Source organism: Conger conger, chromosome 15, assembly GCF_963514075.1.
Source record: "Conger conger chromosome 15, fConCon1.1, whole genome shotgun sequence".
Classification (NCBI taxonomy): domain Eukaryota; kingdom Metazoa; phylum Chordata; class Actinopteri; order Anguilliformes; family Congridae; genus Conger; species Conger conger.
The window spans coordinates 32,467,740-32,488,618 of record NC_083774.1 but is presented as its reverse complement, the minus strand read 5'-3'; the positions used below and the strand labels follow the sequence as shown (position 1 = coordinate 32,488,618).

Below are 20,879 nucleotides of genomic sequence, written 5' to 3'. Positions count from 1 at the left end.
CCACTGCATCAGTTTACCACTACAAACTACAGCAACAAACTTTTCCTCGCGGAAACGGAACAGCGGAGCCCACAGGAACGTTCCAGCTCTGCTCATCTGCCCAGGCCAAGCTAAGCTACACCAGTAGCCACTCTTCTCACAGCTACACTCCCAAGCCAGCCACCCAAGCTAGCTACTCCGACCTTTCCTTTGTTCAAGGGACATCACACACACATTCCTAACATACCTTATACTACTAACTTCCCGTTAGTTCAACCCTGTATATGTACTGTTTGTGTACGTCTGTTTAATAAATCTATTTTGTCTGTTTTGGCGTCACATAGATATGAGAGCCGAGTCAAGTCTTTCAAAGAACTTCCAACCTTCAAGTTATCGGTAATCAGTAATATTGGTTATTTGAATTATTAATTATTATTTTAATTATTAAAATATTGAATTTGTGGTTAGATATTTCTGAGAACAGTAATTTTATGAGACTGATTACTTTTTTCAGTTATACTGCTAGTTGGCGCCCCGTTTTCGTAGAGAGTAAAATCGCTACGTTATTTAGCAGCCCATGCGTATTTCATTTAAAGGAGTGATATGGTGGTTGGATGAGACACTTACTTGTCAGTTGTCTTTGGGCAACAACAAAACAGATGTGCATACTTTTTTATTATTAAATTATTGAAATGTATTTTTAAAGGTTGAATTTTCTGAGATAAAAGCACAATTATAATGTCCTCATGAAAGCAAACTAGGCTTAGAAAAATAGGTTTACATGACTGAATAATAATAAAAATTATGCACATTCATTTTGTTGTTGCCTAAAGACAACTGGCAAGTGTCACATTCGATCACCATTTTACTCCTTTAATGCATTCTATCATATATCATTCAAGTTAACCAATGAGCTGAAAAATCCCAAGGACCAGTTTTACCAAGTGTTCAAATATTATTTTCGAAAGTACAACTGCCTGGTTTATTTTCTTTTAGACATTGAGCGACCACTGGCATGGGCAATATCAACAGGTTTTTAACTATGGATCCCTAAAAGGCAGCTAGCCACAGGCTATACATGGCACCTTTTGACAAATCTAAGTTAAGTGTTGTTTTTTAGTCTTAGTTCAGGACCCATTATTCACAAAACTTTTCCCTTAGGCTATCACTAAGAGTACTTCTAAATTGCACTAAAAGTTTTTATTTTTTTCTTAAAAGTAATTCACAAAGCAGTTGAGACCAACTTCTAGGAAGGACATTACCGACTTAAGATGAGATAAAAGCTTTTGCGCCGATTACACATGTTGAATCGGCTGCTCGTCGGGTTTTTTCCGTTTCCCATGCCCCAAGATCCCACCACCTTTAATGTTGAGGAGTTTTGGGCGAGTATGTCCTCAACCAAGAGCAAGGTAAGAAATATTTGGCACCACATGACATACACATAATTAATTGAAATAATAAAAGCAAAGCATTTGAGTAATAGAACCATGTTGTGGGCTCCATATGGCTCTGTATAATCTGTAGGCCTTACATTATAGAGTCACTGGCTAACAGACAAGCCAACTTTTCACCATTCATTTTCAAAGGGGCCTTGTTCTGATAATATCAATTTTAATAACACTGTAGCACATGAAGACCCACTTTTAGGAAAAGGCACTAGTCCATTTAAAAGTAGGATGTGTTCAAATTCCGTGAGAAACTATACAACGCTTTAAAAAGTTTGTAGAAGAAAATGATAATATTTTCACTAATGTTTTTACTAAAAACTACCAAACGGATAAACTTACTCAAAGATTTTCAAGTATATTGGTCCCAGAACGGCGATTCACGACCATGTTTATAAAAGTACTTTTACATATGAATGCTATTACCTACGTTTTGTATAGGCTCTGGAACACGAAGAGCCCACGAACAAACTTCTCTGAGCAGTATTGGTAATCCTGTTGCACAGTAAATGTGTGATCCCCATCCGTGAGCAAAAAAACTCATCTGAGCCAAGAACCAGAAGTGGTATGGTATTGAAGTAATGGCTGAGAAGCATTTTAGCTCATGACATTACGTTTCCAGTGGTGAATAGTTTGTCTTTCATAAAACAACACAGCATTACTGCATAACTAACTAGTAGAATTTACAATACGCACACTAAAACTGTTGCACTTTGGCAAAAACTGTTGTATTTTATGGCCAAAAAGGTTAACGTTTTAAAACAATGTTGTGATGCCTACTTTAACTCGTCTCTCTAGCCTCTCAAGTATTCTCAAGTGAATATTTCTGAGGAAGACGGTGAAAACTCCTCTAGAGAGCATTTAAATCACCGTCACCCGATTTTATATGAGTGATCATCTAAATCCATTCTCAAAATACCGTATTATTATTCAGTTTGCTTATAAATGAGGAGCAAGCCTGCTTTTGAATAATAAATAAACACTCTTATCCAGAGCGACGTACAGTTGATTAGACTAAGCAGGAGACAATCCTCTCCTGGAGCAATGCAAGGTTAAGGGCGTTGCTCAAGGGCCCAATGGCTGTGCGGATCTTATTGTGGCTACCCTGGGATCAAAGTCATGTGCCCTAACCACTACGCTACAGGCTGCCCCATACAGTACTTTAGGTAGGTGTGAAAAAATGCTGTAAAGTAAGAATGCTTTCAAAAATAGAAATGTTAATAGTTTATTTTCCTCAATTAACAAAATGCAAAGTGAGTGAACAGAACACAAATCTAAATCAAATCAATATTTGGTGTGATCAGCATCAATAGGTACACTTGCACATAGTCAGGGAGCTAATGATCATCAATTAAATATGCAGGTTGAAACACAATCATTAACTGAAACAGAAACAGCTGTATAGGAGGGTTAAAACTGGGTGAGGAACAGCCAAACTCTGCTTCCAAGGTGAGGTTGCTGAATTTAATGTCAGAAGTCATACACCATGGCAAGCCTGAGCACAGCAACAAGACACAAGATAGTGATACTGCATGAGCAAGGTCTCTCCCAGGCAGAAATTTCAAGGCAGACAGGGGTTTCCAGATGTCCTGTCCAAACTCTGTTGAAGAAGCACAAAGAAACGGGCAACGTTGAGGACTGTAGATGCAGTGGTCTGCCAAGGAAACACATCATGCTTACTTCCCTTTGTATTCAGAAGATGTCCAGTAGTGCCATCAGCTCAGAATTGGCAGAAACCAGTGGGACCCAGGTACACCCATCTACTCTGCACAGAAGTCTGGTCAGAAGTAGTTTTCATGGAAGAATTGCGGCCAGAAAGCCATACCTCCGATGTGGAAACAAGGCCAAGCGAGTCAACTAAGCACGAAAACACAGGAACTGGGGTGCAGAAAAATGGCAGCTGGCTCTCTGGACTGATGGGTCAAAATTTGAAATATTTGGCTGTAGCAGAAGACTTTTTCAAAGGACTGGAGAGCGGTACAAGAATGAGTGTCTGCAGGCAACAGTGGAGCATGGTGGAGGTTCCTTGCAAGTTTGGGGCTGTATTTCTGCAAATGGAGTTGGGGATTTGGTCAGAATTAATGGTCTCCTCAATGCTGAGAAGTACAGGCAGATACTTATCCATCATGCAGTACCATCAGGCAGGCATCTGATTGGCCCCAAATTTATTCTGCAGCAGGACAATGACCCCAAGCATATAGCCAATGTCATTAAGAACTATCATCAGTGTAAAGAAGAACAAGGAGTCCTGGAAGTGATGGTATGGCCCCCACAGATCCTTGATCTTAACATCATCAAGTCTGTCCGGGATTACATGAAGAGACAGAAGCATTTGAGGCTGCCTAAATCCACAGAAGAACTGTGGCTAGTTCTCCAACATGTTTGGAACAACCTACCTTCAAAGTTCCTTCAAAAAGTGTGTGCAAGTATACCTAGGATAATTGATGCTGTTTTGAAGGCAAAGGGTGGTCACACCAAATATTGATTTTATTTAGATTTTTCTTCTGTTCATTCACTTCTTCTGTTCATACGTTTTGTTAATTGATAAGAAATAAACTATTAACATTTCTATTTTTGAAAGCATTCCATTTAAAGCATTTTTTCACAATTGCCTAAAACTTCTGCACAGTGCTGTATATAGTATATAGTATAGACCACCCCCCCCCCCCCCGGCCTGTAGCTCCAGCCCAAGACCAGTCGTACAACTCCCTGCTGATTCAGCTGTAGCACCAAGGCTGTCCCCTTGACTGACAGTGCCACCCATTGGTGTTCCTGCCATCCCTCTACCTCATCTCTGCTTCAACTTTTTAATTGGACATTTATGTACTTTTATTCATATGGTTTTATGTTTAAAACCATTCTTTCTACAAACCGGTGTCAACCAGCGGCAGATGGGTTCCCCTACTGAGTCAAGTTCTGATAGATATATAGATAGATAGATAGATAGATAGATAGATAGATAGATAGATAGATAGATAGATAGATAGATAGATAGATAGATAGATAGATAGATAGCTCTTTCTTTATCCCCGTGGGGAAATTTCAGCCTCACAGCAGAAGAGATTAGTAGAATAAAAGGAATAAGGGAATAAATAGGGAGAACACAATAGATAGGAATACTAAAAATACCAATACAGTATGTTAAGAACAGTTATGTGTGTCAACATATGAGAGTATTAAAGTATAAAAGTGCAAGGTGTCCATAATAATAATAAATAGTCCATAATAATAAATAGTGCAAGGTGTCCATAATAATAAATAGTCCATATAGAGGTGACCAGTGTGGGCCACCATGCTGACTGGAGGAATCACCATGGCAGGCGGCATTATACAGACAAATGGCTGAGGGAATATAGGAGCGTCTGAAGCGCTCCTTCCAGCACCTCGGCAGGATGAGGCAGCTGCTCCTCAGGCCATTCAACTCCCCATAGAGGGGGTGGGTTGGGTTCCCCAGAATGGTACAGATTTTAGACCTTATCCTCCCCTCAGCCACCTCCTCCAGACTGTCAAGGCCCCTCCTACAACAGAGGTCACCTTCCTGACCAGCTTGTTCAGCTTATTGGACCCATTGCAATGCCTCGTCCCCAGCACACAAAAGCAAAAAATACTGCGCTGGCCACCACTGACTCATAAAACATGCGCAGTAGTTTATTGCAGATCTCAAAGGAAGTATAGCCTGAAGAAGTGCAGCCTGCTCTGTCCCTTTTGTAGAGTGCACCACCAGTCAGTCCAGTCCAGTTTGTTGTTGAGGTGCACCCCAAGGAACTTATAGGACTGAACCACACCCATCTGGATGGTGATGGGTGTTGGTGGCTTCCCCTTCCGTCGAAGGTCAACCATCAGCTCTATTGTTTTGCTGATGTTCGGCTGCAGGTGGTTGTTGTTACACCAGCCGAAGAATCCAGCCACCAGACTCCTGTACTCATCCTCATTGTCCCCAGTGATGCAGCCAACGATGGACGAGTCCTCTGAGAACTTCTGCAGATGTGGAGATGCAGAGTTGAATCTGAAGTTGGCGGTGTCGAGTGTGAACAGGAATGGGGAAAGAACATTTCCCTGGGGTGCGCCCCTGTTGCATTCCAATGTGTCTTGAGTGGCAGCTCTGGAGCTGGACGAACTGTGGTTTGTGGGTGAGATAGTCTGTAATCCAGCATGTCATAGCCTGATTACCCACATTGGAATAAGATTCAGTAACTGTTAGGATTCAATGTTTTTCTTGTTGTATTCTTCTGGCGCTTCAGGTAGTGTGGCCGAGTGGTCCAAGGCGCTGGATTAAGTCTCCAGTCTCTTCGGAGGTGAGGGTTCGAATCCCTCCGCTGCCATTTTCAGCAAAAAAGCTGCAGAACGTGCTTAATGGTCAGCTTCAGGCTACACGCTGCTTCTCGGTGTTAACACAGATCTCACATTTAGAGAATGCCAGCATGTTTTTCAGTGCAGAGACAATACCAACAATTTTTGTGGCTAATTTCAACAGTTGTTGGCATAGACAGGCTAAACACTGGTTGTTCTAATTGGTTCACAAAATAATGAAATTTTCTCGCCATTAAGAAGGGTAACATTTAAATGAAAACCTCCTCTTGTCGATTTGTTTGTCTGACTAGTTGATCTGACTTACATACTGTTATTTGAAGAAGGTGAGGACATGAAATCCTGACACAAAATGGTTTCTTTTGGACGCACATTTACACAAGTAAATGGACCAGAAATACAAAGAGCTGTGAATGGTCCAGAATGTTTGAAGAGATGAACAGTCAGTGTTGCTCAATGCATTCAATGCATTTTTCACTCCAAATCAAGTGCCGGAATTATTCGTTCTCAAACCTAAAAAATATATAAAAAATCAAAGCCGTCTAAATTTCAAAACATGTAGCATGTTGTCTATGAAGACAGAAATGCTCTGACACAGATCAAGTAATCCTTTACATCATTGGAATTAGCAAAACACTTTCATCACGCAATGTAAAATTGACTTTACGTAGCCAGAATAGTCCTGAAAAATGATGAAATTAAAGAAAACTGCCAGTATTCAAAGATTTTCTTTTAATGCCTTGTCCAGGTTTTAGGTAGCGTGGCCGAGCGGTCCAAGGCGCTGGATTTAGCCTCCAGTCTCTTCGGAGGCGAGGGTTCGAATCCCTCCTCTGCCATTTTAACTACGAACGTGCATACTTGGGAGCTCTACGCGAAAAGCTCCTTCTAAGTGATTCAACAAAGATTTCACACGGTCAGGATGCCATCTTGTTCTTCAGTGTTCAGACAACGGCAACACCCATAAAAACTACCCACATTTGAATAAGATTCAGTAACTGTTAGGATTCAATGTTTTTCTTGTTGTGCTGTCAGTTGCTTTAGGTAGCGTGGCCGAGCGGTCCAAGGCGCTGGATTAAGGCTCCAGTCTCTTCGGAGGCGAGGGTTCGAATCCCTCCGCTGCCATTTTCAGCAAAAAAGCTGCAAAACGTGCTTAATGGTCAGCTTCATGCTACACCCTGGTTCTCACGGTATTACCACAGATCTCACATTGAGAGAATGCCAGCATGTTTTTCAGTGCAGAGACAATACCAACAATTGTTGTGGCTAATTTCAACAGTTGTTGGCATAGACAGGCTAAACACTGGTTGTTCTAATTGGTTCACAAAATAATGAAATTTTCTCGCCATAAAGAAGGGTAACATTTAAATGAAAACCTCCTCTTGTCGATTTGTTTGTCTGACTAGTTGATCTGACTTACATACTGTTATTTGAAGAAGGTGAGGACATGAAATCCTGACACAAAATGGTTTCTTTTGGACGCACATTTACACAAGTAAATGGACCAGAAATACAAAGAGCTGTGAATGGTCCAGAATGTTTGAAGAGATGAACAGTCAGTGTTGCTCAATGCATTCAATGCATTTTTCACTCCAAATCAAGTGCCGGAATTATTCGTTCTCAAACCGAAGAAATATATAAAAAATCAAAGCCGTCTAAATTTCAAAACATGTAGCATGTTGTCTATCAAGACAGAAATGCTCTGACACAGATGAAGTAATCCTTTACATCATTGGAATTAGCAAAACACTTTCATCACACAATGTAAAATTGACTTTACGTAGCCAGAATAGTCCTGAAAAATGATGAAATTAAAGAAAACTGCCAGTATTCAAAGATTTTCTTTTAATGCCTTGTCCTGGTTTTAGGTAGCGTGGCCGAGCGGTCCAAGGCGCTAGATTTAGGCTCCGGTCTCTTCGGAGGCGAGGGTTCGAATCCCTCCGCTGCCATTTTAACTACGAACGTGCATACTTGGGAGCTCTACGCGAAAAGCTCCTTCTAAGTGATTCAACAAAGATTTCACACGGTCAGGATGCCATCTTGTTCTTCAGTGTTCAGACAACGGCTACACCCATAAAAACTACCCACATTTGAATAAGATTCAGTAACTGTTAGGATTCAATGTTTTTCTTGTTGTATTCCGGGTGTGCTTTAGGTAGCGTGGCCGAGCGGTCCAAGGCGCTGGATTAAGGCTCCAGTCTCTTCGGAGGCGAGGGTTCGAATCCCTCCGCTGCCATTTTCAGCAAAAAAGCTGCAAAACGTGCTTAATGGTCAGCTTCATGCTACGCCCTGGTTCTCACGGTATTACCACAGATCTCACATTGAGAGAATGCCAGCATGTTTTTCAGTGCAGAGACAATACCAATATTTTTTGTGGCTAATTTCAACAGTTGTTGGCATAGACAGGCTAAACACTGGTTGTTCTAATTCGTTCACAAAATAATGAAATTTTCTCGCCATAAAGAAGGGTAACATTGAAATGAAAACCTCCTCTTGTCGATTTGTTTGTCTGACTAGTTGATCTGACTTACATACTGTTATTTGAAGAAGGTGAGGACATGAAATCCTGACACAAAATGGTTTCTTTTGGACGCACATTTACACAAGTAAATGGACCAGAAATACAAAGAGCTGTGAATGGTCCAGAATGTTTGAAGAGATGAACAGTCAGTGTTGCTAAATGCATTCAATGCATTTTTCACTCCAAATCAAGTGCCGGAATTATTCGTTCTCAAACCTAAAGAATATATAAAAAATCAAAGCCGTCTGAATTTCAAAACAGGTAGCATGTTGTCTATGAAGACAGAAATGCTCTGACACTGATCAAGTAATCCTTTACATCATTGGAATTAGCAAAACACTTTCGTCACGCAATGTAAAATTGACTTTACGTAGCCAGAATAGTCCTGAAAAATGATGAAATTAAAGAAAACTGCCAGTATTCAAAGATTTTCTTTTAATGCCTTGTCCTGCTTTTAGGTAGCGTGGTGAGCGGTCCAAGGCGCTGGATTTAGGCTCCGGTCTCTTCGGAGGCGAGGGTTCGAATCCCTCCGCTGCCATTTTAACTACGAACGTGCATACTTGGGAGCTCTACGCGAAAAGCTCCTTCTAAGTGATTCAACAAAGATTTCACACGGTCAGGATGCCATCTTGTTCTTCAGTGTTCAGACAACGGCAACACCCATAAAAACTACCCACATTTCAATAAGATTCAGTAACTGTTAGGATTCAATGTTTTTCTTGTTGTGTTCCGGGTGTGCTTTAGGTAGCGTGGCCGAGCGGTCCAAGGCGCTGGATTAAGGCTCCATCTCTTCGGAGGCGAAGGTTCGAATCCCTCCGCTGCCATTTTCAGCAAAAAAGCTGCAAAACGTGCTTAATGGTCAGCTTCATGCTACACCCTGGTTCTCACGGTATTACCACAGATCTCACATTGAGAGAATGCCAGCATGTTTTTCAGTGAAGAGACAATACCAACAATTGTTGTGGCTAATTTCAACAGTTGTTGGCATAGACAGGCTAAACACTGGTTGTTCTAATTGGTTCACAAAATAATAAAATTTTCTCGCCATAAAGAAGGGTAACATTTAAATGAAAACCTCCTCTTGTCGATTTGTTTGTCTGACTAGTTGATCTGACTTACATACTGTTATTTGAAGAAGGTGAGGACATGAAATCCTGACACAAAATGGTTTCTTTTGGACGCACATTTACACAAGTAAATGGACCAGAAATACAAAGAGCTGTGAATGGTCCAGAATGTTTGAAGAGATGAACAGTCAGTGTTGCTCAATGCATTCAATGCATTTTTCACTCCAAATCAAGTGCCGGAATTATTCGTTCTCAAACCTAAAAAATATATAAAAAATCAAAGCCGTCTGAATTTCAAAACATGTAGCATGTTGTCTATGAAGACAGAAATGCTCTGACACAGATCAAGTAATCCTTTACATCATTGGAATTAGCAAAACACTTTTATCACACAATGTAAAATTGACTTTACGTAGCCAGAATAGTCCTGAAAAATGATGAAATTAAAGAAAACTGCCAGTATTCAAAGATTTTCTTTTAATGCCTTGTCCTGGTTTTAGGTAGCGTGGCCGAGCGGTCCAAGGCGCTGGATTTAGGCTCCAGTCTTTTCGGAGGCGAGGGTTCGAATCCCTCCGCTGCCATTTTAACTACGAACGTGCATACTTGGGAGCTCCACGCGAAAAGCTCCTTCTAAGTGATTCAACAAAGATTTCACACGGTCAGAATGCCATCTTGTTCTTCAGTGTTCAGACAACGGCAACACCCATAAAAACTACCCACATTTGAATAAGATTCAGTAACTGTTAGGATTCAATGTTTTTCTTGTTGTGTTGCGAGCGTGCTTGAGGTAGCGTGGCCGAGCGGTCCAAGGCGCTGGATTAAGGCTCCAGTCTCTTCGGAGGCGAGGGTTCGAATCCCTCCGCTGCCATTTTCAGCAAAAAAGCTGCAAAACGTGCTTAATGGTCAGCTTCATGCTACACCCTGGTTCTCACGGTATTACCACAGATCTCACATTGAGAGAATGCCAGCATGTTTTTCAGTGAAGAGACAATACCAACAATTTTTGTGGCTAATTTCAATAGTTGTTGGCATAGACAGGCAAAACACTGATTATTCTAATTGGTTCACAAAATAATGAAATTTTCTCGCCATAAAGAAGGGTAATATTTAAATGAAAACCTCCTCTTGTCGATTTGTTTGTCTGACTAGTTGATCTGACTTACATACTGTTATTTGAAGAAGGTGAGGACATGAAATCCTGACACAAAATGGTTTCTTTTGGACGCACATTTACACAAGTAAATGGACCAGAAATACAAAGAGCTGTGAATGGTCCAGAATGTTTGAAGAGATGAACAGTCAGTGTTGCTCAATGCATTCAATGCATTTTTCACTCCAAATCAAGTGCCGGAATTATTCGTTCTCAAACCTAAAAAATATATAAAAAATCAAAGCCGTCTGAATTTCAAAACATGTAGCATGTTGTCTATGAAGACAGAAATGCTCTGACACTGATCAAGTAATCCTTTACATCATTGGAATTAGCAAAACACTTTCATCACGCAATGTAAAATTGACTTTACGTAGCCAGAATAGTCCTGAAAAATGATGAAATTAAAGAAAACTGCCAGTATTCAAAGATTTTCTTTTAATGCCTTGTCCTGTTTTTAGGTAGCGTGGCCGAGCGGTCCAAGGCGCTGGATTTAGGCTCCAGTCTCTTTGTAGGCGAGGGTTCGAATCCCTCCGCTGCCAATTTAACTACGAACGTGCATACTTGGGAGCTCAACGCGAAAAGCTCCTTCTAAGTGATTCAACAAAGATTTCACACGGTCAGGATGCCATCTTGTTCTTCAGTGTTCAGACAACGGCAACACCCATAAAAACTACCCACATTTCAATAAGATTCAGTAACTGTTAGGATTCAATGTTTTTCTTGTTGTGTTGCGAGTGTGCTTTAGGTAGCGTGGCCGAGCGGTCCAAGGCGCTGGATTAAGGCTCCAGTCTCTTCGGAGGCGAGGGTTCGAATCCCTCCGCTGCCATTTTCAGCAAAAAAGCTGCAAAACGTGCTTAATGGTCAGCTTCATGCTACACCCTGGTTCTCACGGTATTACCACAGATCTCAGGTTGAGAGAATGCCAGCATGTTTTTCAGTGCAGAGACAATACCAACAATTGTTGTGGCTAATTTCAACAGTTGTTGGCATAGACAGGCTAAACACTGGTTGTTCTAATTGGTTCACAAAATAATGAAATTTTCTCGCCATAAAGAAGGGTAACATTTAAATGAAAACCTCCTCTTGTCGATTTGTTTGTCTGACTAGTTGATCTGACTTACATACTGTTATTTGAAGAAGGTGAGGACATGAAATCCTGACACAAAATGGTTTCTTTTGGACGCACATTTACACAAGTAAATGGACCAGAAATACAAAGAGCTGTGAATGGTCCAGAATGTTTGAAGAGATGAACAGTCAGTGTTGCTCAATGCATTCAATGCATTTTTCACTCCAAATCAAGTGCCGGAATTATTCGTTCTCAAACCTAAAAAATATATAAAAAATCAAAGCTGTCTAAATTTCAAAACATGTAGCATGTTGTCTATGAAGACAGAAATGCTCTGACACAGATCAAGTAATCCTTTACATCATTGGAATTAGCAAAACACTTTCATCACACAATGTAAAATTGACTTTACGTAGCCAGAATAGTCCTGAAAAATGATGAAATTAAAGAAAACTGCCAGTATTCAAAGATTTTCTTTTAATGCCTTGTCCTGTTTTTAGGTAGCGTGGCCGAGCGGTCCAAGGCGCTGGATTTAGGCTCCAGTCTCTTTGTAGGCGAGGGTTCGAATCCCTCCGCTGCCAATTTAACTACGAACGTGCATACTTGGGAGCTCAACGCGAAAAGCTCCTTCTAAGTGATTCAACAAAGATTTCACACGGTCAGGATGCCATCTTGTTCTTCAGTGTTCAGACAACGGCAACACCCATAAAAACTACCCACATTTCAATAAGATTCAGTAACTGTTAGGATTCAATGTTTTTCTTGTTGTGTTGCGAGTGTGCTTTAGGTAGCGTGGCCGAGCGGTCCAAGGCGCTGGATTAAGGCTCCAGTCTCTTCGGAGGCGAGGGTTCGAATCCCTCCGCTGCCATTTTCAGCAAAAAAGCTGCAAAACGTGCTTAATGGTCAGCTTCATGCTACACCCTGGTTCTCACGGTATTACCACAGATCTCAGGTTGAGAGAATGCCAGCATGTTTTTCAGTGCAGAGACAATACCAACAATTGTTGTGGCTAATTTCAACAGTTGTTGGCATAGACAGGCTAAACACTGGTTGTTCTAATTGGTTCACAAAATAATGAAATTTTCTCGCCATAAAGAAGGGTAACATTTAAATGAAAACCTCCTCTTGTCGATTTGTTTGTCTGACTAGTTGATCTGACTTACATACTGTTATTTGAAGAAGGTGAGGACATGAAATCCTGACACAAAATGGTTTCTTTTGGACGCACATTTACACAAGTAAATGGACCAGAAATACAAAGAGCTGTGAATGGTCCAGAATGTTTGAAGAGATGAACAGTCAGTGTTGCTCAATGCATTCAATGCATTTTTCACTCCAAATCAAGTGCCGGAATTATTCGTTCTCAAACCTAAAAAATATATAAAAAATCAAAGCTGTCTAAATTTCAAAACATGTAGCATGTTGTCTATGAAGACAGAAATGCTCTGACACAGATCAAGTAATCCTTTACATCATTGGAATTAGCAAAACACTTTCATCACACAATGTAAAATTGACTTTACGTAGCCAGAATAGTCCTGAAAAATGATGAAATTAAAGAAAACTGCCAGTATTCAAAGATTTTCTTTTAATGCCTTGTCCTGGTTTTAGGTAGCGTGGCCGAGCGGTCCAAGGCGCTGGATTTAGGCTCCAGTCTTTTCGGAGGCGAGGGTTCGAATCCCTCCGCTGCCATTTTAACTACGAACGTGCATACTTGGGAGCTCCACGCGAAAAGCTCCTTCTAAGTGATTCAACAAAGATTTCACACGGTCAGGATGCCATCTTGTTCTTCAGTGTTCAGACAACGGCAACACCCATAAAAACTACCCACATTTGAATAAGATTCAGTAACTGTTAGGATTCAATGTTTTTCTTGTTGTGTTGCGAGCGTGCTTGAGGTAGCGTGGCCGAGCGGTCCAAGGCGCTGGATTAAGGCTCCAGTCTCTTCGGAGGCGAGGGTTCGAATCCCTCCGCTGCCATTTTCAGCAAAAAAGCTGCAAAACGTGCTTAATGGTCAGCTTCATGCTACACCCTGGTTCTCACGGTATTACCACAGATCTCACGTTGAGAGAATGCCAGCATGTTTTTCAGTGCAGAGACAATACCAACAATTGTTGTGGCTAATTTCAACAGTTGTTGGCATAGACAGGCTAAACACTGGTTGTTCTAATTGGTTCACAAAATAATGAAATTTTCTCGCCATAAAGAAGGGTAACATTTAAATGAAAACCTCCTCTTGTCGATTTGTTTGTCTGACTAGTTGATCTGACTTACATACTGTTATTTGAAGAAGGTGAGGACATGAAATCCTGACACAAAATGGTTTCTTTTGGACGCACATTTACACAAGTAAATGGACCAGAAATACAAAGAGCTGTGAATGGTCCAGAATGTTTGAAGAGATGAACAGTCAGTGTTGCTCAATGCATTCAATGCATTTTTCACTCCAAATCAAGTGCCGGAATTATTCGTTCTCAAACCTAAAAAATATATAAAAAATCAAAGCTGTCTAAATTTCAAAACATGTAGCATGTTGTCTATGAAGACAGAAATGCTCTGACACAGATCAAGTAATCCTTTACATCATTGGAATTAGCAAAACACTTTCATCACACAATGTAAAATTGACTTTACGTAGCCAGAATAGTCCTGAAAAATGATGAAATTAAAGAAAACTGCCAGTATTCAAAGATTTTCTTTTAATGCCTTGTCCTGGTTTTAGGTAGCGTGGCCGAGCGGTCCAAGGCGCTGGATTTAGGCTCCAGTCTTTTCGGAGGCGAGGGTTCGAATCCCTCCGCTGCCATTTTAACTACGAACGTGCATACTTGGGAGCTCCACGCAAAAAGCTCCTTCTAAGTGATTCAACAAAGATTTCACACGGTCAGGATGCCATCTTGTTCTTCAGTGTTCAGACAACGGCAACACCCATAAAAACTACCCACATTTGAATAAGATTCAGTAACTGTTAGGATTCAATGTTTTTCTTGTTGTGTTGCGAGCGTGCTTGAGGTACCGTGGCCGAGCGGTCCAAGGCGCTGGATTAAGGCTCCAGTCTCTTCGGAGGCCAGGGTTCGAATCCCTCTGCTGCCATTTTCAGCAAAAAAGCTGCAAAACGTGCTTAATGGTCAGCTTCATGCTACACCCTGGTTCTCACGGTATTACCACAGATCTCACGTTGAGAGAATGCCAGCATGTTTTTCAGTGCAGAGACAATACCAACAATTGTTGTGGCTAATTTCAACAGTTGTTGGCATAGACAGGCTAAACACTGGTTGTTCTAATTGGTTCACAAAATAATGAAATTTTCTCGCCATAAAGAAGGGTAACATTTAAATGAAAACCTCCTCTTGTCGATTTGTTTGTCTGACTAGTTGATCTGACTTACATACTGTTATTTGAAGAAGGTGAGGACATGAAATCCTGACACAAAATGGTTTCTTTTGGACGCACATTTACACAAGTAAATGGACCAGAAATACAAAGAGCTGTGAATGGTCCAGAATGTTTGAAGAGATGAACAGTCAGTGTTGCTCAATGCATTCAATGCATTTTTCACTCCAAATCAAGTGCCGGAATTATTCGTTCTCAAACCTAAAAAATATATAAAAAATCAAAGCTGTCTAAATTTCAAAACATGTAGCATGTTGTCTATGAAGACAGAAATGCTCTGACACAGATGAAGTAATCCTTTACATCATTGGAATTAGCAAAACACTTTCATCACACAATGTAAAATTGACTTTACGTAGCCAGAATAGTCCTGGAAAATGATGAAATTAAAGAAAACTGCCAGTATTCAAAGATTTTCTTTTAATGCCTTGACCTGGTTTTAGGTAGCGTGGCCGAGCGGTCCAAGGCGCTGGCTTTAGGCTCCAGTCTTTTCGGAGGCGAGGGTTCGAATCCCTCCGCTGCCCTTTTCAGCAAAAAAGCTGCAAAATGTGCTTAATGGTCAGCTTCATGCTACACCCTGGTTCTCACGGTATTACCACAGATCTCACATTGAGAGAATGCCAGCATGTTTTTCAGTGCAGATACAATACCAACAATTGTTGTGGCTAATTTCAACAGTTGTTGGCATAGACAGGCTAAACACTGGTTGTTCTAATTGGTTCACAAAATAATGAAATTTTCTCTCCATAAAGAAGGGTAACATTTAAATGAAAACCTCCTCTTGTCGATTTGTTTGTCTGACTAGTTGATCTGACTTACATACTGTTATTTGAAGAAGGTGAGGACATGAAATCCTGACACAAAATGGTTTCTTTTGGACGCACATTTACACAAGTAAATGGACCAGAAATACAAAGAGCTGTGAATGGTCCAGAATGTTTGAAGAGATGAACAGTCAGTGTTGCTCAATGCATTCAATGCATTTTTCACTCCAAATCAAGTGCCGGAATTATTCGTTCTCAAACCTAAAAAATATATAAAAAATCAAAGCCGTCTGAATTTCAAAACATGTAGCATGTTGTCTATGAAGACAGAAATGCTCTGACACTGATCAAGTAATCCTTTACATCATTGGAATTAGCAAAACACTTTCATCACGCAATGTAAAATTGACTTTACGTAGCCAGAATAGTCCTGAAAAATGATGAAATTAAAGAAAACTGCCAGTATTCAAAGATTTTCTTTTAATGCCTTGTCCTGGTTTTAGGTAGCGTGGCCGAGCGGTCCAAGGCGCTGGATTTAGGCTCCAGTCTCTTCGGAGGCGAGGGTTCGAATCCCTCCGCTGCCATTTTAACTACGAACGTGCATACTTGGGAGCTCCACGCGAAAAGCTCCTTCTAAGTGATTCAACAAAGATTTCACACGGTCAGGATGCCATCTTGTTCTTCAGTGTTCAGACAACGTCAACACCCATAAAAACTACCCACATTTGAATAAGATTCAGTAACTGTTAGGATTCAATGTTTTTCTTGTTGTGTTGCGAGCGTGCTTGAGGTAGCGTGGCCGAGCGGTCCAAGGCGCTGGATTAAGGCTCCAGTCTCTTCGGAGGCGAGGGTTCGAATCCCTCCGCTGCCATTTTCAGCAAAAAAGCTGCAAAACGTGCTTAATGGTCAGCTTCATGCTACACCCTGGTTCTCACGGTATTACCACAGATCTCACGTTGAGAGAATGCCAGCATGTTTTTCAGTGCAGAGACAATACCAACAATTGTTGTGGCTAATTTCAACAGTTGTTGGCATAGACAGGCTAAACACTGGTTGTTCTAATTGGTTCACAAAATAATGAAATTTTCTCGCCATAAAGAAGGGTAACATTTAAATGAAAACCTCCTCTTGTCGATTTGTTTGTCTGACTAGTTGATCTGACTTACATACTGTTATTTGAAGAAGGTGAGGACATGAAATCCTGACACAAAATGGTTTCTTTTGGACGCACATTTACACAAGTAAATGGACCAGAAATACAAAGAGCTGTGAATGGTCCAGAATGTTTGAAGAGATGAACAGTCAGTGTTGCTCAATGCATTCAATGCATTTTTCACTCCAAATCAAGTGCCGGAATTATTCGTTCTCAAACCTAAAAAATATATAAAAAATCAAAGCTGTCTAAATTTCAAAACATGTAGCATGTTGTCTATGAAGACAGAAATGCTCTGACACAGATGAAGTAATCCTTTACATCATTGGAATTAGCAAAACACTTTCATCACACAATGTAAAATTGACTTTACGTAGCCAGAATAGTCCTGGAAAATGATGAAATTAAAGAAAACTGCCAGTATTCAAAGATTTTCTTTTAATGCCTTGACCTGGTTTTAGGTAGCGTGGCCGAGCGGTCCAAGGCGCTGGCTTTAGGCTCCAGTCTTTTCGGAGGCGAGGGTTCGAATCCCTCCGCTGCCCTTTTCAGCAAAAAAGCTGCAAAATGTGCTTAATGGTCAGCTTCATGCTACACCCTGGTTCTCACGGTATTACCACAGATCTCACATTGAGAGAATGCCAGCATGTTTTTCAGTGCAGATACAATACCAACAATTGTTGTGGCTAATTTCAACAGTTGTTGGCATAGACAGGCTAAACACTGGTTGTTCTAATTGGTTCACAAAATAATGAAATTTTCTCTCCATAAAGAAGGGTAACATTTAAATGAAAACCTCCTCTTGTCGATTTGTTTGTCTGACTAGTTGATCTGACTTACATACTGTTATTTGAAGAAGGTGAGGACATGAAATCCTGACACAAAATGGTTTCTTTTGGACGCACATTTACACAAGTAAATGGACCAGAAATACAAAGAGCTGTGAATGGTCCAGAATGTTTGAAGAGATGAACAGTCAGTGTTGCTCAATGCATTCAATGCATTTTTCACTCCAAATCAAGTGCCGGAATTATTCGTTCTCAAACCTAAAAAATATATAAAAAATCAAAGCCGTCTGAATTTCAAAACATGTAGCATGTTGTCTATGAAGACAGAAATGCTCTGACACTGATCAAGTAATCCTTTACATCATTGGAATTAGCAAAACACTTTCATCACGCAATGTAAAATTGACTTTACGTAGCCAGAATAGTCCTGAAAAATGATGAAATTAAAGAAAACTGCCAGTATTCAAAGATTTTCTTTTAATGCCTTGTCCTGGTTTTAGGTAGCGTGGCCGAGCGGTCCAAGGCGCTGGATTTAGGCTCCAGTCTCTTCGGAGGCGAGGGTTCGAATCCCTCCGCTGCCATTTTAACTACGAACGTGCATACTTGGGAGCTCCACGCGAAAAGCTCCTTCTAAGTGATTCAACAAAGATTTCACACGGTCAGGATGCCATCTTGTTCTTCAGTGTTCAGACAACGTCAACACCCATAAAAACTACCCACATTTGAATAAGATTCAGTAACTGTTAGGATTCAATGTTTTTCTTGTTGTGTTGCGAGCGTGCTTGAGGTAGCGTGGCCGAGCGGTCCAAGGCGCTGGATTAAGGCTCCAGTCTCTTCGGAGGCGAGGGTTCGAATCCCTCCGCTGCCATTTTCAGCAAAAAAGCTGCAAAACGTGCTTAATGGTCAGCTTCATGCTACACCCTGGTTCTCACGGTATTACCACAGATCTCACGTTGAGAGAATGCCAGCATGTTTTTCAGTGCAGAGACAATACCAACAATTGTTGTGGCTAATTTCAACAGTTGTTGGCATAGACAGGCTAAACACTGGTTGTTCTAATTGGTTCACAAAATAATGAAATTTTCTCGCCATAAAGAAGGGTAACATTTAAATGAAAACCTCCTCTTGTCGATTTGTTTGTCTGACTAGTTGATCTGACTTACATACTGTTATTTGAAGAAGGTGAGGACATGAAATCCTGACACAAAATGGTTTCTTTTGGACGCACATTTACACAAGTAAATGGACCAGAAATACAAAGAGCTGTGAATGGTCCAGAATGTTTGAAGAGATGAACAGTCAGTGTTGCTCAATGCATTCAATGCATTTTTCACTCCAAATCAAGTGCCGGAATTATTCGTTCTCAAACCTAAAAAATATATAAAAAATCAAAGCTGTCTAAATTTCAAAACATGTAGCATGTTGTCTATGAAGACAGAAATGCTCTGACACAGATCAAGTAATCCTTTACATCATTGGAATTAGCAAAACACTTTCATCACACAATGTAAAATTGACTTTACGTAGCCAGAATAGTCCTGAAAAATGATGAAATTAAAGAAAACTGCCAGTATTCAAAGATTTTCTTTTAATGCCTTGTCCTGGTTTTAGGTAGCGTGGCCGAGCGGTCCAAGGCGCTGGATTTAGGCTCCAGTCTTTTCGGAGGCGAGGGTTCGAATCCCTCCGCTGCCATTTTAACTACGAACGTGCATACTTGGGAGCTCCACGCAAAAAGCTCCTTCTAAGTGATTCAACAAAGATTTCACACGGTCAGGATGCCATCTTGTTCTTCAGTGTTCAGACAACGGCAACACCCATAAAAACTACCCACATTTGAATAAGATTCAGTAACTGTTAGGATTCAATGTTTTTCTTGTTGTGTTGCGAGCGTGCTTGAGGTACCGTGGCCGAGCGGTCCAAGGCGCTGGATTAAGGCTCCAGTCTCTTCGGAGGCCAGGGTTCGAATCCCTCTGCTGCCATTTTCAGCAAAAAAGCTGCAAAACGTGCTTAATGGTCAGCTTCATGCTACACCCTGGTTCTCACGGTATTACCACAGATCTCACGTTGAGAGAATGCCAGCATGTTTTTCAGTGCAGAGACAATACCAACAATTGTTGTGGCTAATTTCAACAGTTGTTGGCATAGACAGGCTAAACACTGGTTGTTCTAATTGGTTCACAAAATAATGAAATTTTCTCGCCATAAAGAAGGGTAACATTTAAATGAAAACCTCCTCTTGTCGATTTGTTTGTCTGACTAGTTGATCTGACTTACATACTGTTATTTGAAGAAGGTGAGGACATGAAATCCTGACACAAAATGGTTTCTTTTGGACGCACATTTACACAAGTAAATGGACCAGAAATACAAAGAGCTGTGAATGGTCCAGAATGTTTGAAGAGATGAACAGTCAGTGTTGCTCAATGCATTCAATGCATTTTTCACTCCAAATCAAGTGCCGGAATTATTCGTTCTCAAACCTAAAAAATATATAAAAAATCAAAGCTGTCTAAATTTCAAAACATGTAGCATGTTGTCTATGAAGACAGAAATGCTCTGACACAGATGAAGTAATCCTTTACATCATTGGAATTAGCAAAACACTTTCATCACACAATGTAAAATTGACTTTACGTAGCCAGAATAGTCCTGGAAAATGATGAAATTAAAGAAAACTGCCAGTATTCAAAGATTTTCTTTTAATGCCTTGACCTGGTTTTAGGTAGCGTGGCCGAGCGGTCCAAGGCGCTGGCTTTAGGCTCCAGTCTTTTCGGAGGCGAGGGTTCGAATCCCTCCGCTGCCCTTTTCAGCAAAAAAGCTGCAAAATGTGCTTAATGGTCAGCTTCATGCTACACCCTGGTTCTCACGGTATTACCACAGATCTCACATTGAGAGAATGCCAGCATGTTTTTCAGTGCAGATACAATACCAACAATTGTTGTGGCTAATTTCAACAGTTGTTGGCATAGACAGGCTAAACACTGGTTGTTCTAATTGGTTCACAAAATAATGAAATTTTCTCTCCATAAAGAAGGGTAACATTTAAATGAAAACCTCCTCTTGTCGATTTGTTTGTCTGACTAGTTGATCTGACTTACATACTGTTATTTGAAGAAGGTGAGGACATGAAATCCTGACACAAAATGGTTTCTTTTGGACGCACATTTACACAAGTAAATGGACCAGAAATACAAAGAGCTGTGAATGGTCCAGAATGTTTGAAGAGATGAACAGTCAGTGTTGCTCAA

The 20,879-nt window shown here is 40.7% G+C and overlaps 1 protein-coding gene and 22 non-coding genes across 23 annotated transcripts in view; 22 read left to right on the top strand and 1 right to left on the bottom strand.

Annotated features, from left to right (window-relative positions):
- Positions 1-5,084: 5,084 nt before the first annotated feature.
- Positions 5,085-20,879, bottom strand: part of LOC133111109 (uncharacterized) — a 63,873-nt gene continuing 48,078 nt past the window's right edge. Inside the window, exon 4 of the mRNA XM_061221264.1 lies at positions 5,085-5,402. Coding sequence (XP_061077248.1) covers positions 5,085-5,402 — 318 coding nt within the window. The remainder of the gene's footprint in view (positions 5,403-20,879) is intronic.
- On the top strand, positions 5,665-5,746 carry trnal-aag (transfer RNA leucine (anticodon AAG)). The gene has a single exon. It is a non-coding gene; the product is annotated as a tRNA-Leu (tRNA).
- trnal-uag (transfer RNA leucine (anticodon UAG)) lies at positions 6,487-6,568 on the top strand. Its single transcript has one exon. It is a non-coding gene; the product is annotated as a tRNA-Leu (tRNA).
- Positions 6,773-6,854, top strand: trnal-aag (transfer RNA leucine (anticodon AAG)). The gene has a single exon. It is a non-coding gene; the product is annotated as a tRNA-Leu (tRNA).
- On the top strand, positions 7,597-7,678 carry trnal-uag (transfer RNA leucine (anticodon UAG)). The gene has a single exon. It is a non-coding gene; the product is annotated as a tRNA-Leu (tRNA).
- On the top strand, positions 7,884-7,965 carry trnal-aag (transfer RNA leucine (anticodon AAG)). Its single transcript has one exon. It is a non-coding gene; the product is annotated as a tRNA-Leu (tRNA).
- Positions 9,817-9,898, top strand: trnal-uag (transfer RNA leucine (anticodon UAG)). Its single transcript has one exon. It is a non-coding gene; the product is annotated as a tRNA-Leu (tRNA).
- trnal-aag (transfer RNA leucine (anticodon AAG)) lies at positions 10,104-10,185 on the top strand. Its single transcript has one exon. It is a non-coding gene; the product is annotated as a tRNA-Leu (tRNA).
- trnal-uag (transfer RNA leucine (anticodon UAG)) lies at positions 10,928-11,009 on the top strand. Its single transcript has one exon. It is a non-coding gene; the product is annotated as a tRNA-Leu (tRNA).
- On the top strand, positions 11,215-11,296 carry trnal-aag (transfer RNA leucine (anticodon AAG)). The gene has a single exon. It is a non-coding gene; the product is annotated as a tRNA-Leu (tRNA).
- On the top strand, positions 12,039-12,120 carry trnal-uag (transfer RNA leucine (anticodon UAG)). Its single transcript has one exon. It is a non-coding gene; the product is annotated as a tRNA-Leu (tRNA).
- Positions 12,326-12,407, top strand: trnal-aag (transfer RNA leucine (anticodon AAG)). Its single transcript has one exon. It is a non-coding gene; the product is annotated as a tRNA-Leu (tRNA).
- On the top strand, positions 13,150-13,231 carry trnal-uag (transfer RNA leucine (anticodon UAG)). The gene has a single exon. It is a non-coding gene; the product is annotated as a tRNA-Leu (tRNA).
- Positions 13,437-13,518, top strand: trnal-aag (transfer RNA leucine (anticodon AAG)). Its single transcript has one exon. It is a non-coding gene; the product is annotated as a tRNA-Leu (tRNA).
- trnal-uag (transfer RNA leucine (anticodon UAG)) lies at positions 14,261-14,342 on the top strand. Its single transcript has one exon. It is a non-coding gene; the product is annotated as a tRNA-Leu (tRNA).
- Positions 15,372-15,453, top strand: trnal-uag (transfer RNA leucine (anticodon UAG)). Its single transcript has one exon. It is a non-coding gene; the product is annotated as a tRNA-Leu (tRNA).
- On the top strand, positions 16,196-16,277 carry trnal-uag (transfer RNA leucine (anticodon UAG)). Its single transcript has one exon. It is a non-coding gene; the product is annotated as a tRNA-Leu (tRNA).
- trnal-aag (transfer RNA leucine (anticodon AAG)) lies at positions 16,483-16,564 on the top strand. The gene has a single exon. It is a non-coding gene; the product is annotated as a tRNA-Leu (tRNA).
- On the top strand, positions 17,307-17,388 carry trnal-uag (transfer RNA leucine (anticodon UAG)). Its single transcript has one exon. It is a non-coding gene; the product is annotated as a tRNA-Leu (tRNA).
- trnal-uag (transfer RNA leucine (anticodon UAG)) lies at positions 18,131-18,212 on the top strand. The gene has a single exon. It is a non-coding gene; the product is annotated as a tRNA-Leu (tRNA).
- On the top strand, positions 18,418-18,499 carry trnal-aag (transfer RNA leucine (anticodon AAG)). Its single transcript has one exon. It is a non-coding gene; the product is annotated as a tRNA-Leu (tRNA).
- trnal-uag (transfer RNA leucine (anticodon UAG)) lies at positions 19,242-19,323 on the top strand. The gene has a single exon. It is a non-coding gene; the product is annotated as a tRNA-Leu (tRNA).
- On the top strand, positions 20,353-20,434 carry trnal-uag (transfer RNA leucine (anticodon UAG)). Its single transcript has one exon. It is a non-coding gene; the product is annotated as a tRNA-Leu (tRNA).